Raw genomic sequence first — 16,937 nt, 5'->3', positions numbered from 1 at the left:
TCCTAACGATCTAAAGCATTTAGAATAATCGTTTAAGAGTAGATTAAAAAATCATTGTCGATGAAGATGGTCACGCATAATGTATTCTCCTACTTCTTCCCAGTCTGTTAAATCAAATACCATTTTTATTTCAATCCGGATAGTGTTCGTATCTTTTCCTGAGTGAGTGATGTCTCAACTGGGAAGTAAGTTTTCCATCACCTATTACCGTCCTTCAAATTTTGTTTATTCTTTTTGTATCTTTATTGATGTGTTAATGTTGTGTATAATTTTATATTATGTTATATACATTTTTACTATGTTATTGCATATCCTTCTTGCTACATTTTTACGTGAGGCGTCACGGTAAGGGGAAGTTGCTAATTTAAAAACAAATGTTTGTTTACGTTGTGATTCCTTAAAAAATAAACTAAGGAAAATCGAGTTAACTCCCTTGTAACACGGAAATACGAGCTTGAAAAACTGTGAACGGATAGGCCATTTCAAAGAGGTTGGGCCAATTTTTCTTCTTGCAATAGCTCTGTTTCTTTCCTTATATCATTGTGGACAAGTCAGCCTTTGGATTTTCAAATGTTTTGGCCTCAAGCATCACTGAAGACATTGGTTGTCGTGATGCGCATCTGGTGCCTTTAAAAGTTATTTATTTCACACAAAAGCCAATTTAAAAAAAGTCCTTCAGATGTGATCAAAATTTACTGTTAGGGTATGACCATTTGATTTTTTTAGGTGGGCGTACTTGCAAAAGATGACAACGAATAAACCGTCAGAAAAAAAAAAATCACCCTGCCCAAAGGATAATTTTATGATATGCTTCCGTTTAATGGTTAAACTATTAAAATGTTCAGTAAATCTATATAGTGTTTTGATTATAAAATTTTGTTGATTTGCTATTCAAAAATTTGTTTGATGATTTGAGAAAGATGATGCGACATAATCCACTTCCATGAAACATTCCCAGCATTTTGTTATTTGCGAGTGTTTGTGCAATATAAGATATAACGTTAGGTGTCAGCCGATTGTGATATTAAATGTGCTTTTAACGAAATCCGATTTTAATATTATATTCAAGAAAGGATGCACGAACTTATAAAGCCTTTGTCGTGGTTGTTAGGGAAATGGCGAGGTGAAGTTGGCAAAGGCAAATATCCAACCATTACAGACTTTACCTATGTAGAAGAATTGGAATTCGTGCATGTTGGGCAGCCTAATATTCAGTTTTCGTAAGTTATCTGAATAAATCCCGTTTATAGGATTATATCCATTTAAGGGAGTTTAATGATGTACAAATTACAACAAATAGGTATTCACATACGAATTAAAGCCGCAGCAATTGACCCATGCACTTACTCATCAGGGAATGATTGTAGTACATGTTTTAAGTAACTCGTGGTAACGAATCGTTATAAATCATTTACTAGTTATACATAGATGACGTTCATTTAAATCTAAAACGTCGCTATATGTTTACTTTTCTGGACTTTGAACAGCTGTGACTTAAAACGAGTAAATTTGAAATATTCGAATTTTATTTTGTTTTAATCAGATATCCATCAGTATGATTATGATGTAAAATGAATCATGTAAATCTATTATGTGATCATTTGTTTAAAGTCCCATCCTAATTTGTAGGTGATCATTTGTTTAAAGTCCAATCCTACTTTATAGGTGTTAATTTGTTTAAAGTCCCATCCTACTTTATAGGTGATAATTTGTTTAAAGTCCCATCCTACTTTATAGGTGATCATTTGTTTAAAGTCCAATCCTTCTTTATAGGTGATCATTTATTTAAAGTCCCATCCTACTTTTTAAGTATGTACTTTGCATATTCAGTTTATTTGTAACAGCATAGAAATACATTTTTTGTAATTACATGTAGACCAAAAAAAGTCACGAGACGGTTCTGTTTTTTTTTTTTTCCATTGAAAACGTTACATTTGTATTTCATTATAGCCAAATACGTTTACTGTTCGTGGTTATTTTTCTTTTAAGGGCATATTCTTGGCATCCAGAGACAAACAAACCATTGCACAGGGAGGTTGGTTTCATTCGTCGCAAACCAGACTCTGATAAAATAGCCTTCATTATTGCGCACAATCTTGGTAAGTCTGAACAATATTAGTCCGATTTTTACCGATTGTATATATATTGTCATTTAAATGCCGACAACTCAGTGCAATATTTTGCACTGTGGGTGGTATGTGTATGAATTGTTGAACTTGCCTTTTCACATATAAAACACGGAGAAAAGATGTATGCAAAAACACACAGCGGAATGGTATAAAATAATCGTTTCTTCCCCAACGCGACTCAAAAGGGATCATCTACAACGATGAGAAATCATCATACAATCCTATCAGCTGTTTGAAAAAAATACAATGGATGCTTGTAAAAAAAAAAAAGAATAAATTTTGTTATCAAATACCAAGATGGCAAGAAAATTTGTCGCAGAGAAAAATGTAATGAAAATTAAGTGTAATCATGTGTTCTTTGTGAAAAAAAAACATACGTTTTTGTAAAAATTATTCGACTAACATGAAGTTCACGAGCTATCTGAAACGCGTCATACAACTTGTTAAATAAACGTTTCAGGTCTTGTTCAGAGGCAGTTCAGGGAGACCCTGCCTAAACGTATTCAAATGACACAAATATAGTCGCAAATAAGTTAAAGATAAGATAAGATAAGAATACAAATATGTAACATTTACAAACAATATTAAAATGTTAGACGACATGCCTCCCCTTTAAATTAGCATAAAATGATTATATTTAGAAGAAATGCTGCTTAACTCTATTTTATTAATTCATATTTTAGATTATAGTTACAATATTATTGTTTCTGTAATTATACATCTCATTTATGCCATTAACAATAATTTATCAAAATGTCATATTCTTTAAAAGAGAAAATTAAATTAAATCCCCCCCCCCATTACTCATTGAAATAAAACTAGGAACAATATCATAAATGTCATTAAACATTTTCATTCTAGAGTAATTGAGTTGTGTACACATTAATGCAAAATTGAATTCATCTTCCACCTCTATATTACATAAGGGGCACAATCTTTTTCTAAAGCTGTTTTATTATACCTATATACCACGTTCAATAGCTAGCGTGCTGTTACTTATTCTTATTTTGGCATAGTTTTTAATGTTGTCTTTCTGTTGTGTCGTAGTTCTTCTCCTCTTATATTTGATGTGTTTCCCTCAGTTTTAGTTTGTAACCCGGATTTGTTTTTTTCTCAATCGATTTATGAATTTCGAACAGTGGTATACTACTGTTGCCTTTATTTAATACCATTTTTATATGAATTTAATAAAAGACGTTTTTCAAGTTCATACTTTACTTTAAATTTTCTACAAGTTCTTAACTTAATATTTCCATTTATTGAATTGTCATCATTAAAAGGCTATTTTCCCAAAATATATTGTAACTTTCCTTAAGTTTCTTTGCTAAAGCTGAAAGTAATCGGTTTTTTAGAAAAAGTACATTGATTTTCCCAAACATGAGAAAAACTTAATTTGGAGAGTAAAATTTTAATTTTTGAAACAAATCCATCACGTAATTGCTGGTTAACTTTATAAACTTTATAAAGTAAAGACTCCTTTGAGTTTAAAAAATGCAGCCAGAATCCTGTAGAAGACTTGAGAGCCTGAATACCAATAGAGAACATTCCTAATACAGCTACTACAGCTGTATTTACTGCCATAGAGTTAACTCCAAGTAGACTCTTGATTTGAAGTTTTCCTGATTCCATTGACAAATATTGTGACTCAAGTGTTTTGTTGTTGTTTACAATATTAAGTGACCATATTTCACTACAATAAAACATAATTGGACCAACACAAGGATCAAAAAGTTTCATATGAGAAAAAAATGTCTGTTTAATCAGAATAAAGCATTTTCTTTATACAAAACAATGCCTTTGAAGAATTCATACATTTTAGTTTCTGAGAAAGTACGACGGAAATGTGAGATGGGCAGAATATAAGCTTGGTTATACTATTTTAATTTCCTAATTAGGGCCCCGCCGAATGGCGGACGCCCTATAGTGATCAGTCTGTCCGTCCGTCCGTCCGTCCGTCCGTCCGTCCGTCTGTCAGTCCGTCCGTAACAAATCGTGTCCGCTCTATATCTAGAGAACCGTTATGATTTCAAAGTTTATACTTGACATGTATATTAACCAACACCAGAGAGTGTGTCATAATGTATGTACAACTTCCTTAGTCAAAGGTCAAGGTCAAAAACTTTGGTTTTAGTTGACAACTCCATGTCCTATGGTAAAGATCGTGTCCGCTCTATATCTTGAGAACCGTTATGATTTCAAAGTTTATACTTGATATGTATATAAACCAACACCAGAGAGTGTGTCATAATTTATGTACAACTTCCTAGGTCAAAGGTCAAGGTCAAAAACTTTGGTTTCATTTGACAACCCCATGTCAAATGATAAAGATACAAATTTTTTACCACACATTATTCACAGCGGGGCCCACAGAGATGGCTCCCATCTCAATGATATCTAGTTATATTTATCTGTATGACACAACTTATATTTCACCTTCGACCTTATGACTTCTAACTTCTAAGACTATTCATTTAAGTGAGTGTTCCTTTTATTTAGTTTTATTTTTTTCTCCGTTCGTTTATGACAATTCGAAATGGCGGACGAAGGATTTTCAAGAAAGGGGAGGGAGCTGAGGGCCCATCTAAAAAAATGGCCGGAACGATTTGGGCTAACTGAATACAACTGTTTGATTTGACTCCGATTTTGGTGACGAGAATAGCACAAATGTGAACGGAAATTGTTATATATATATATATATATATATATATATAGTGACGACAGATGGTGGAGAAATGCAGTAAAATTGGTACGGTTAATGTTATTTTATTGCACAGTTTTTATATGCCCTGTTTTAATACACAGATTAACATGCCTTATTTTAATCCATTCAGTCGTTCTGAGTTTAGAGCTCCGCCTAATTTATCTGACCGAATGCATTGATTCTATCGATTGTTGAACATCAAAATATCAAGTCTTCAAACAACTGTTAGTTTCTCTTTAACTTCAGGAGATCCTTTTTTTTTTAGGTGTATGTGAAATAGAAGAAGGGACATTCACAGAGTCTGAAATAAAAGTTGAATCTCAAAGTCTCGGTCGATTAACTTTTGGTTCTGACCCTGCAACAAAAAAGGTATGAAATACATTTTATGTCTGTAACAATCATGCATTCTATGGGAGTAGAATCTAGAGCAATCAGAGTAGATTCATTACGGGTGACAAAATCGGACATACATTTACATGTACCTAACGTCGTAGTCTTGAATAACATTAAATTGATATCGAGTCTTTACATTCCCCATTTCCATTTCCATTCTCAATTTATTGATCGTTGATTTTGCAACGAACACTATAATATATATTAGTTTATATAAATATAAGGGGATGTAGTAGGATTGCCAATGAGACAACTATCCACCCGAGTTCAAATGACGTGACGTGGACTATGATCATTTTGCAGAATACTTATATGTAAAATTGTCAGATTTTTATCATTGCATAATGTCAAATAACAGAAAGAATCCACACTACTATTTCTCCTACAGTTACGTATCTGCGTAAATATGAATAATAAATTTATATAAATATATTATAGTTAGAACTCAAGAGAACTACTGAAATTAATTCATGTTTTTTTTTCTCTCAGAAAATGAATACTTAGCATTCATGAGTATATTTCAATATACATCTTTACTGTTGATGAAACAAAAGTGTATTTGCTCTGAACTCAATATATATCATATGCTGAAAGCAAAATATTTTCCCAACATATATCTTATTGTTTTTTATAAGGTGACAGGAACAAGTTTTTGTTAAATCGTCACACTTGTGTTGGTACCCTAAAACTGGTATCTACTGCTACCTTGCTACCTTGTGGTTTTCATGATTGATAAAGCTGCTCAATTGATATTTGTATCACAAAACTTCCTGTATCATTTAACATGTAAAACCTAACATACCAAAAACGTTACATTAAAAAAGTTCCATATCTTATGCTGTAAAAAAAGTCTACGATATTGACCTCTATGTAGTAATCCCTCTAGATCTAAAAGCAATAAAAAAAACTCCCAGTGGTCGATAAATGTGGCCTGTACCTTATACCTAATGAGGAAGCAAATCTTGTAATAATTATTGCATATACGATTTATTTTTCTATTTTTATATATATGTTTTTGTATTTATATTGTCCTTATTTGTCTTCAAAAGTGATACCCCCTAATCACCCTTATTCGTCAGTGACTTCTCATGACATGTTATTATAAAGAATCAGATGTTTAAAAGTATTTCAAGAAAAAACTTCACAAATACATGCATGTCACTTGAAGTAATCAATTTCATAAACGGAAATCGACTGTTAGTAATATTCTTCCCTTATTTAGGCATACATATGTGTCTTTAGATTGTTCTGTGTTATACATGAAGTTAATTGCAGGAAACGCATGGCATATGCATTACTATGAAATTATTTTAAGTACCAATTTGTTTCAAGAAAAGACTTTTTTTCATTTATAAATTTTGTGTCATGGTATGTTTATGGCAATTTTTCATTTAACTGTTTTATTTTACTTTAACATTGTCAGGTGTGCAGACACTTCAAAAGAGATGGTGATACTTTAGAACAAATACTTTATATGGAAACAGTTAACACACCAATGACTGAACATCTAAGAATAACATACAAAAAGGTTTAAGTCACATGACTTACCCATCTTCAATCAGGTTGATATGTTGTTGATTCCATTGCATTTAATTTGCGTATTTGTTTTTTGTTGTTTGTATGTTTAATATCTTAATATTCAATATTAAAAAAATAAAATATATCATTCGCCTGTGAGCGGAGTCTGGTATTAAGCTCCAAATATTAATGACAATTATCATGGTTATTAGTAAACAGGAACCGTTTGCTGAGAAACAAGCGTGTCAGTTTTTCCCATTAGTATAATAAATATGCGGTAAATAATTGCCTGACAATTAAATAACATTTTGATTACTGGATTTGAATATAGAAAATAAGGATTTTAACCAAATAAAGTTTGGTGGAGTCAACATACTTAATAAAATTGAGAATGGAAATGTGTCAAAGAGACAACGACCAGATCAAAGAACGAAAACAGCCCAAGGCCACCAATGGATCTTTAACACAGCGAGAAAATCCCTCACCCGGAGACGGGCTTCAGCTGGTCCCTAAACAATAATGTATACTAGTTCAGTGGAAAATGGACATCACACTAAACTCCGAATGATTAAAGATATAAACCCATTACTGCTTTATTAACCATTATGGCATCAGAAAGTACACATTTGTTTTAAAAGGCTTAGCACACTCCTCAATTATATGCTAAATTGTATTTGCCAAAATTTTTCAAGGGCTAAGAAAGGCATTTCTGCATGTAAATGATCTCTATCAATTTAAAATAAGGAACTGTGGTATGATTGCCAATGAGCTTTCCACCAAAGATCAAGTTACGTTGAAGTTAGCAACTATGGGTCACCCATATGGATAGCAAGCTATAAAAGACCCCGACATGACAAATGTAAACAATGCAAACAAGAAAACTAACGTTCTGATTTATGTAAAAAATCAATACACAAAAAAAAAAAAAAAAAATGATACACAACATTGAACAACAAACGACACCCACTGCATTACAGGTTCCTGACTTGGGACAGACAGAAACATAAAGCGGCGGGATTAAACCTGTTTTCGAGCGCCCAACCCTCCCACATAACCTGGGACAGTGGAGTAACAGCACAACATAAGAACATTTTTAACAAATGACAGCTATATATAAATTAAAATTACACAAGTACATGTATCGGAGTTTCTTGTTAAAATCTTTTTATAACGGACCACTGGAGGAAAATAATTATTCTTACATCTTAAAATCTAAAGTTACGCATAGCCGCTTTCTCCGAGTGAAAATATGTTATTCATTTGTTATGCTTTGAATTACAATTTTAAAACACCATCCTTATACATTCATTTTGTTAAAGAATACATTAATTCGGTCAGCTGCATTTCTAAATCAAACTTGATACAAGAATGGTCGTGTGTCAGAACACGATAAAACACTTGTGAATGTTCCGGTTGATTAGAAAACACTTGAACCAATTAACTTATACAATAAGATGAATAGTACGTTGTTATTCAAGATTGTGTGTTATGGGGAAGCACTTATATCTATCCTATTTTAGCGGTTTTCTATGATGTCAAAACGAGCACAATATTGTTTTGATTTATAGATTGTATGAATTTAATAGTAACAGACGTAGTACCTAGTAAGACCTAGTAATGGACTTCTGATAGTCATAATAACAACTGTTAAAACTATTCGGCTTAACTTTGCGTTCCTGCTAAATTTAAATACAGAAATCGCTTTGAAAGAAACCTAACTTATAATTATACAACTGTGTTGTAAAAATCTAGGACAGTCGCAATGAAATAACATTGGACAGACAAAATATCTACTGCATGTTCCACATTTCTTGTAAACGGTGGAATTATATATACCAAATATTTTCAACAAGCATATGACACCAATGGTTAACCTAGATTTAGAAAGTTAGATTCATGTTGTTGGGCATTATCTTCAGAGATAAATACTTGTCACAACACGTTCCGTTTCCATTTTGGTTGCAGCTGACGTGTTTAGAAAATCGTTGTTTGGCGTAATTAAAATAGTTGATTATAATTTGGTGTTTGGTTCGTTTGTGTGTTTCGTTTTTGGTAAATCCATTCCATCAGAGATAAATAACAGTGTTTTACAATCCAACAAACTTATTCCAATTTCTGATGACAACGGTTCCATATACCGAGAAGTTATTGTAAATCAATACATGAGACTGGATACATGAACGTTCATATACTTTATTTTTCCATCCAACATATATACAGTCAGTTCATAAAACATATTTACAAAACAGTAATCATGGCAACCTACATTAACCCGCCGCTGCTCGCAGATCGGGAGCGGAGCGAACCGGTGCGTCACATGGTTCTCTCTTTTTTTCTCTGCCACCTTTTCGTTTCGAAATTAACCTTTATAAAACATGATCATAGAAACGTTTTGATCAATGAAAATAGAAAAAGGTACTAATAAACAAATAGTTTCCAAACAATGAAATATATAAAATTTAAAGCATTTTAAATTAAGACTTAGTGTTAATTGACATTATTCACTCTATATATATACAGTTTGGGTGTTGACAAATAAATAACATTGATGACCATTGTTGTCAAAAAGTATTCTCACGACATAATCCCAATCTTAATCCATAAATATTTCCTAGTAACGCCAACACGACTAATAAATGTCTTTTATAAAATTATTTGAAAATAGTTCAAAATCTTGTTTCCCGAACAAAATGCATTTATTGCTTAATTAAAATATTAAAACTTAATTACTCATAAGAAATAATGACTTTTGATACCAAATACGATGTAGAAAGAAGAAAATGCTAAAATTCACAATTTCACACATTTTTACAACATGACACAGCGATCACTTATGCACCAGTTAGGCTGTTAGTTTATATATTCGTTTTTCCAGTGTGTGTTTGTGTAAAACTGATAGTCGAAATTCTGTTTCAAAATATATTTTATGTTTTTCCCGTCGTGTATATGCATGAAATATTTGCCACTGAAACTACACCAACAACCAATCAACCATGTAAGCATCCAATCCAATTAATCAATCGATAAATTTATATCTGAAAATGACGCCAGTTTTCCACATGATAATCTTGTTTATCTAAATATAGTTCAATAGTCGAAGTGAAATCATATAAAATTTAATATTAAAGGTTGTATTCAAACTGTGATGCTGGTTTCAATGGCGATTAAACCATAAGTCTCATGTTATGCAGTTTGCTATACACGTGTAATAGCACAATATGATTTGTGAGGAATTTGACATTGCAGTCTCTGTAATAATTATTTTATTCCCATTATCAATCAATCAGTTAGTATGAGAATCTTCGCAGGACATCAATCTGCGAAATTATTCTGTGTCGATATGCTTATTAGCGTCACTGTTTTAAAACTTTAACATCTGTTACAAATCTTAAGGTCAAATTTGTTAAAGGTTCCTGTCTGGTGAATGTTATCTTAGTGTAGTGTTAGCAGACTGTAGATTCAATAATAACTTTGTCACGGAACCATTGATACTAACAATACGGTGTAAATGTAATATATTTATTATGAATATTACACTAAATAAAATGAAAACGTATTTTCTGTACTAAATATATAAAACATATTAAATTGTTTGGCCTTGGGAAATCACTCAACTATCTGACGAATAATTTTGCTCCAGGACTTTGTCAGGAAGCGATTCTTTCGTGGAAAGTACACCAGCTGACAAGCCACTACACTCAACTTGAACAACACAACTGACAAAAGAATGACAAAGCGAAGCTTCATCTGACGGCCCATGCGTGGCAGTGGACCAGCCCCCGCGTGACGGTGGGCTACAATGTTTTAAGGTGTTGAGTTGAGGTTGGAGATGTTAAATGAAAAATGCTTGGAAAATGAATGAAAATTATGAATGATAAGTGAAATATTTGAAAAGGTGCCAAGAAACTCTGACGAAATAGTGATGAGAAATCAGATGAGTCTGAGTGACCCCAAGTATTTAGAATGAGGAATCCCCCGGGATCACCTTCAATAAGTCAACGAATAACACAATAATAAGGTAAACAAAAGAAACAAAATATACATATAAAGCAACCATGCAGTTCTCCTGTCAATAAAATCGAAGTTGACTATAATATAATCAATGATAAATAGATTCAGCAAGCTGCTGTTGTGCATGTTTTATAGAGGTTGGTTGAGTGCGAATATAACGCACATAGCAATCTGAAGACCAACGACCTAATGTTTTGATCATGTGATCCTCTATGTTAGCCTGACCAGCTGCGGTTCCAGCACCTATTCTAAATGAATGACCTGAAAAGTTTTTAGGATCATAACCGCATAACTCAAGAACATGTCTGACTTTTGTTATAAAGAATTCTCTTTCCATGGCTAAATTGCCAATTGATACAAAAAGAGGGTCAGTGTTTTGATAAGACGACATAAACGTTTTCCTGATCTCTAAATATCTTTTTAAAACACGATAAGGACAACTATGACTATTAATTTTGTGTAGCTGAATATCTATACCCTTACGGAATGGATCAGTTTTTGACTGTTTCAAGTGAAAGTTAGCAACATTGTCTGTGAATGAAATGTCTGATATACATAAATTAATTGCAGGTTCAAATTGTTCGGATTTGATAACAGTTATTTCTCCGCATCGGAGAAAGCCAAAGAAAGAAATCACGCTAGCTGTTTCTATCATGAGGTCAATGAACTTTGAAAAAACTCCCTTTCGTAATCTCTTTATAATTTGTTCAAGAATATCAAAAGTGATAGGTAGCCTTACTCTCTTGTTTTGATTTTGAGATCGTTTGACAGAATTTAAGATCAATGTAAGCCTAGGAAATGGTTTGCCGTTATATAGTTCTAAGGGATCACTACAATTTTCCTTCAAGTAGTTGTACCTGATTCCACAGAGATAAAGTTTAATGGTAGAATAATGAAGTTTCAGAACTGTTTGACAATGGGCAACAAAATATATGAGGATTTCTTCCGAAACTGGGGCCAAATTATTTGTAAATGTCACATTATTTAACAGTAAATATCTCTTAAAATGCATGAAACCAATATCATACACGTCCTTAGTCCTTTTAGATATAGATGTCGTCCATAGTTGTTCGACAGTTTGTTTTAACACCATATTACATCTGAGATTTTGGGACACGGTTCCGGAAAGGGGTCTGCATCTGGTGCCAGGGCTCTGAATCGTTGTATCTGAAATCGAGATAAGGCATCACTTATATCGTTTTGTAAACCTGGCACGTGTTTTGCACTAAAAAAGAAGTTGTTTGTACACGCGCACCATGTTAATTTTCTCATTAACTTCATAATATACAAACATTTTGATCTGCCTTTCCTTATAATCTCGACTGTAGACATATTATCAGACCAAAATAACACTTTTTTTTTGTTTTCCATGAGGCGCCCCATAAAACAGCTGCCACAACGATTGGGTACAATTCAAGAAATGCCATTGAATGTTTACTGTTTGTGATGTTTTTTATTTCGGTCGGCCATGAAGAATAAAACCACTTTCCACCAAAATATCCACCAAAACCTATAGTTGACGATGCATCTGTGAATAATTCCATATCGTAATTAGATATATATGAAGAATTATAAAACATATTAATTCCATTCCAATTCTTTAGAAATCGAAACCAAAATTCAAGATCTATCCGACATTCTTTATTTAAACGCACATAATGATGTAATTCTTTTGCTTTGGTTGATAAATTGATTAGATAAGACACAAATGACCTGCCCGGTAATATAACTCTTGAGGCAAAATTTAAATGCCCAAGCAGCTGTAGAACTTCTCTCTTAGAACAAGAGGATTTGACACTTATACTTGAAATAAACTCACAAATTCGATCAACTTTTTCCTGCGGTAAACGGGCTTCCATTTTTTGTGAATCGAGAATGATGCCAAGATATTCAAGACACGTTACAGGGCCAACAGTTTTGTGCATCGCTATTGGAACATTTAAGCGTTTAAAAATCATCATCATTAATGCCATTGATCGCTCTCCGTCAGCGTGTGGCGGATCTATAGTTAAGAAATCGTCTAACAGGTGTAAAATGTTATTGACCTTGTAATTGTTTGTGGCAATATAACATATTGCTTGTGACAAAGTATCGAATATAATGGGACTAGATCGGCAACCGAAAGTTAATCGCACATAGAAATAATATTTTTCCTCCCATTTAATGCAAAACAAAGGCCATTGTGAAGGTAAAATAGGACAATTTTTGAATGCATTGGAAATGTCGTACTTACATAACCAGGAATTTTTTCCGTATTTCAGGATAATATCTATAGCGTTGTCGATCTTAACGTATGACATAGAGCAGATGTCTTTGTCAATTAATTCATTGATGCTAAAATGAGTATCACTTTGATGAGGTGCCGATAAATCCAATATAAGTCGTTTTTTCTTTGAATATTTTCCTTCCGCAACTCCCAACGGACTGACACGGTAACTTGAAAATGGAAGTGTATCAAAAGGCCCGTACATAAAACCATTTTCACACTCCTTCCTTAACAATTCATTTACTACGTTCGGTTGTGATCGTGCAGACAAATTATTACGACATTCAAGGGTTGGTAAACTAGTCACAGAAACTTTAGTGTCAAAACCATATTTTAAACCATTGCATAAATAAAATACAAAAGATTTGTCACTGTGATTTCTAAGTTCATTTTGTAATACTTCTACGTTAATCGGAGTAGTAGCATGTAGGGGGAAGTTAACATTTGATAGTCATTTTTCGGAACCGAAGCTGTGCTTTGATGCAGGAGTACCAGTCTTAGCAACAGTGTTTTTAAAAGCGTGGTTCTTTCTATTTTTTTTTCGCTATCGTTATGCGAAGATTGACGATGACAGGCGGTTACGCTATGATCATAGTTACGACAATTGGAGCACATGTGTAAGAAAAGGCATCGACCGTCTTTATTACAGCCAGACATGCTATTGAAATTATTGCAAATTTCTTTTCCGTTGTGATAAAAACGCTTCCTACCACGAATATCAGAATTACCGCTATTTTTCGTTAGATGTGGGGTAGATACGTTTTTCTCTGATAATTGCAATGGACAGAATTTTGTGTCATGGTCAACCATGTGACAAAGTTTGCAAATATTTATTTCAACGCCCGCACCTATCAAGATCATCAGGTCGCGATCCCTTTTGCTCCAATCGACTTTAATTTGTTTCTCTTGAAGAAGGGTCGAGGCTTTTGCTGAAAACAATTTATGGTAGTCGTAGAACTTCTGACCGTAAAAATTACTGATCTCTATGATATCCTCCTCGTAGGCGTCTAATTCAAATCTCCTACCTGGAAAAGCAGATGTCATTACACGCTTGAATTTTCCGAAGGCCTTTATGAATTCCTGGATGGTTAGTTGTCGATTTAAACGCGGGTCTGGCTTATTCCCTACATTAATTTCCATACCGTCTGCCAAAATGGTATGTGACTGGGGACTCTCGAAACTAGGAATAAGGAGAGAAGCTAAGTTAATGTCCTTACCCTGTATTATTTGTTTCTGTAATGCTGTAGAAACTATGTCGACATTGGGAAAATCGTCAGAACGAACTCCTGTTCTATTTAATCCATGAACTAACGCATCCGGTGTGTTTTGTATCGACGGTGCGGTATTACTGGAATTGTACCATTGATGTAGATTATACGGTTTGCTAGTATCATACAGCTTCTCTGTCATCAGGGTATCGACAGATTTCTGAAGGCCGTTCACGCATTGTGACATAGTGTTAAAAGCAGCCACTAATATATTTGTGTTAACATGTTCCGTAGCAGAAGAAGTAATGTCAATGCTTTCACGGTTTTGAGTCTCTGTTGAAGCAGTTTGCGTATCAGATGGAAAACTGTCTGTTGCACTTAAAATATTATCGATGGCTTCTACGCGAGCATCACTGTTTTTGTTACCAATGTTTTCTGTATACAGAGTTTTAACAACGTTTAAAGTCAGATTTGTAGGCACTTTGAAACCAATTTTAGACAGTTCGTCCACCATTTCGGTTTTTGTTCTCTCAGAATTAGTTTTTGTAACAACAGTTTCAGTACTATATGGCTGGAAACGGGATTTCCGTTTCGTCGGAATCCGTTTTTTTACTTGGAGGCATAACTTATATCTTTGTAAACAGTGTTTTTCATTTGTTTTGAGAATAAGTTTTAAAAGCTGTTGCCACGAGGAGCAATTACTAAGACTGTGATTCAACTTGTATTTCACGTGACACATTTCTTATTAAACTGCAAGCACGCAACTTTATCTAACCTATATGTTTTGTGACCTCTTAACCGATATTTAATGTCGAGTAACGGGTTATGCAGAAACGGGTTAAGAAAAGTCATCAGCACCATTTAACAGCTGGGAATAATCAACTCGTCTATAAACCATGATTATACAATTCTATAATCTACCACCAAATAATTGACTTGAAACAAAATATAAAGGTATGTTAATTCTGAAACTATTTCCTGTTGTTATTGCTGTTAAATGAAGATGGTACAACATGATGCGAGGGGATATGGATAGAAGTTCATGATACGACAACAATCTCATTAGATACTTATTAAACATTTAATAGTATCAGATTTATTGCTGCAATATGTGTTGTTACTGAAAGATAGGTTTGTCACAATGAACCACCAATCAAAGACTTATAGTCGACAGTTTCACTCAGATCATTATCCAAGTTTCATTTTTTAAGTTTTTATTTCTCAAAGACCCAAAAAGTGGTATATGATCAGTAACAAACAAATCAATTTGTTAATTTATGTTGATCATTGTCATTTTGCTTAGTTTCTTCTCTTACTTATTTTAACATCGGACTCGGACTTCTTTCAAACTGAGTTTTACTGGGCGTATTGCTGTGTGTTTATTTATTCCACATTGGCAAGAGGTAAATGGGCAGGGTTGAGATCTAACAAAAAATGTATAATGTTCATGTAAAGCTGAGAGTTTATTGGATTGTAAACACTTCATTTCTTTTAAATCACCAGAAAGCCATGTCCAGAAATTATATTTTTCTTCATAAGGAAATGCCTGTACCAAGTTAGGAATATGACAGTTGTTTTCCATTCGTTTGATGTGTTTGCGCTTTTGATTTTGCCATTTGATAAGGGAATTTCCGTTTTGAATTTTCCTTCGAGTTGGGTATTTTTGTTATTTTACTTTTTATCAAACATATTTAACGCAGCCCCAAAACAATAATGTATAGTAGTTCAGCGAAATGGACGCCACACTAAACTCCAATTACAAATGAACCAAAATTAAAAAAAAAAACACACAAAACCAACAGCTAAAGGTTCCTAACTTGAGACATGCGTAAAAATGCTTTGTTAAGCAACTATCGGGCACCCTACGGCCTTAAAAAAAATGAGAAAAACCAATACCGCAAGTTTATATAGCAACGCCACAAACATCTTAAAACTACATATTTTGAATATCCACATTATTTTTATGCCCAACATTCTAACATAGAAAAGAATAAGTATAATTGAATATTTTGATCATGTTTCAAACTTTAAATAAGCAAATTGATATCAGTTTCATGTAAAAAAAAAATGAATGAGCAAACCGAACATCATAGTCGAGGGACATTTTTCAAAAAGACGCCTTGTGAAGAAATTTAGTGCGTTCGTTTAACACACACCTATATAAACCATTTGACAGCTTATTATCTGTCCTTTTTGCCTTTCCCAGTCGACAAATTTATGCTATATCTTTAATGAAAGGTCAAAGACAAGGAGTAATTATCCTAAACTTTGCAAGAATTAAACAAAATGACTTTTTTCTGACTCTTGTATTGTAAAATAGGTTAAGAAGATAATCATTTGAAGATGGACATAAGCAAATATATTTTTGGTTAGATAAATATTACTGTATTGTACCAGTTTAACAAAGAGGAGGGCTATATAAAATAATTATCTTTAGTATGACTTAAAATTAGAAAAAAATGTTTTAACTTTTCATGTGAATTTATAATGAAATGCGGACTACTAAATGTAAAAAAAGGACAACGATGACTTTTCAGACTGAATTTATTAAAATATGGTGAATTCTTAGGGTATATAAAAATCAATTTACAATTGGCTATGGCGTGATGTCTAATCACTTTCTATTACTTATCAACATTGTTTATAGGTGTCACAGGGTGTGGAACAGAATTTGTTAACCCTTCCGGAACACCTGAGATCAACCCGGTTTT

General features: G+C 33.2%; 1 protein-coding gene across 1 annotated transcript; it reads left to right on the top strand.

Annotated features, from left to right (window-relative positions):
* The first annotated feature begins 152 nt into the window (after nt 1–152).
* Nucleotides 153–6,900, top strand: LOC127737763 (peroxynitrite isomerase THAP4-like). Its single transcript, XM_052248666.1, has 5 exons — nt 153–185; nt 1,070–1,220; nt 1,990–2,099; nt 5,096–5,199; nt 6,647–6,900. The coding sequence occupies exons 1-5, from the start codon at nt 170–172 to the stop codon at nt 6,755–6,757; spliced, it is 492 nt and encodes a 163-aa protein (XP_052104626.1). The 5' UTR covers nt 153–169; the 3' UTR covers nt 6,758–6,900.
* Nucleotides 6,901–16,937: the final 10,037 nt, after the last annotated feature.

The sequence above is a fragment of the Mytilus californianus genome, unplaced genomic scaffold (assembly GCF_021869535.1).
Source record: "Mytilus californianus isolate M0D057914Y unplaced genomic scaffold, xbMytCali1.0.p SCAF_4, whole genome shotgun sequence".
Classification (NCBI taxonomy): Eukaryota; Metazoa; Mollusca; class Bivalvia; order Mytilida; family Mytilidae; genus Mytilus; species Mytilus californianus.
The sequence above is the reverse complement of the archived record's forward strand: the minus strand, read 5'-3'. Positions and strand labels throughout refer to the sequence as shown.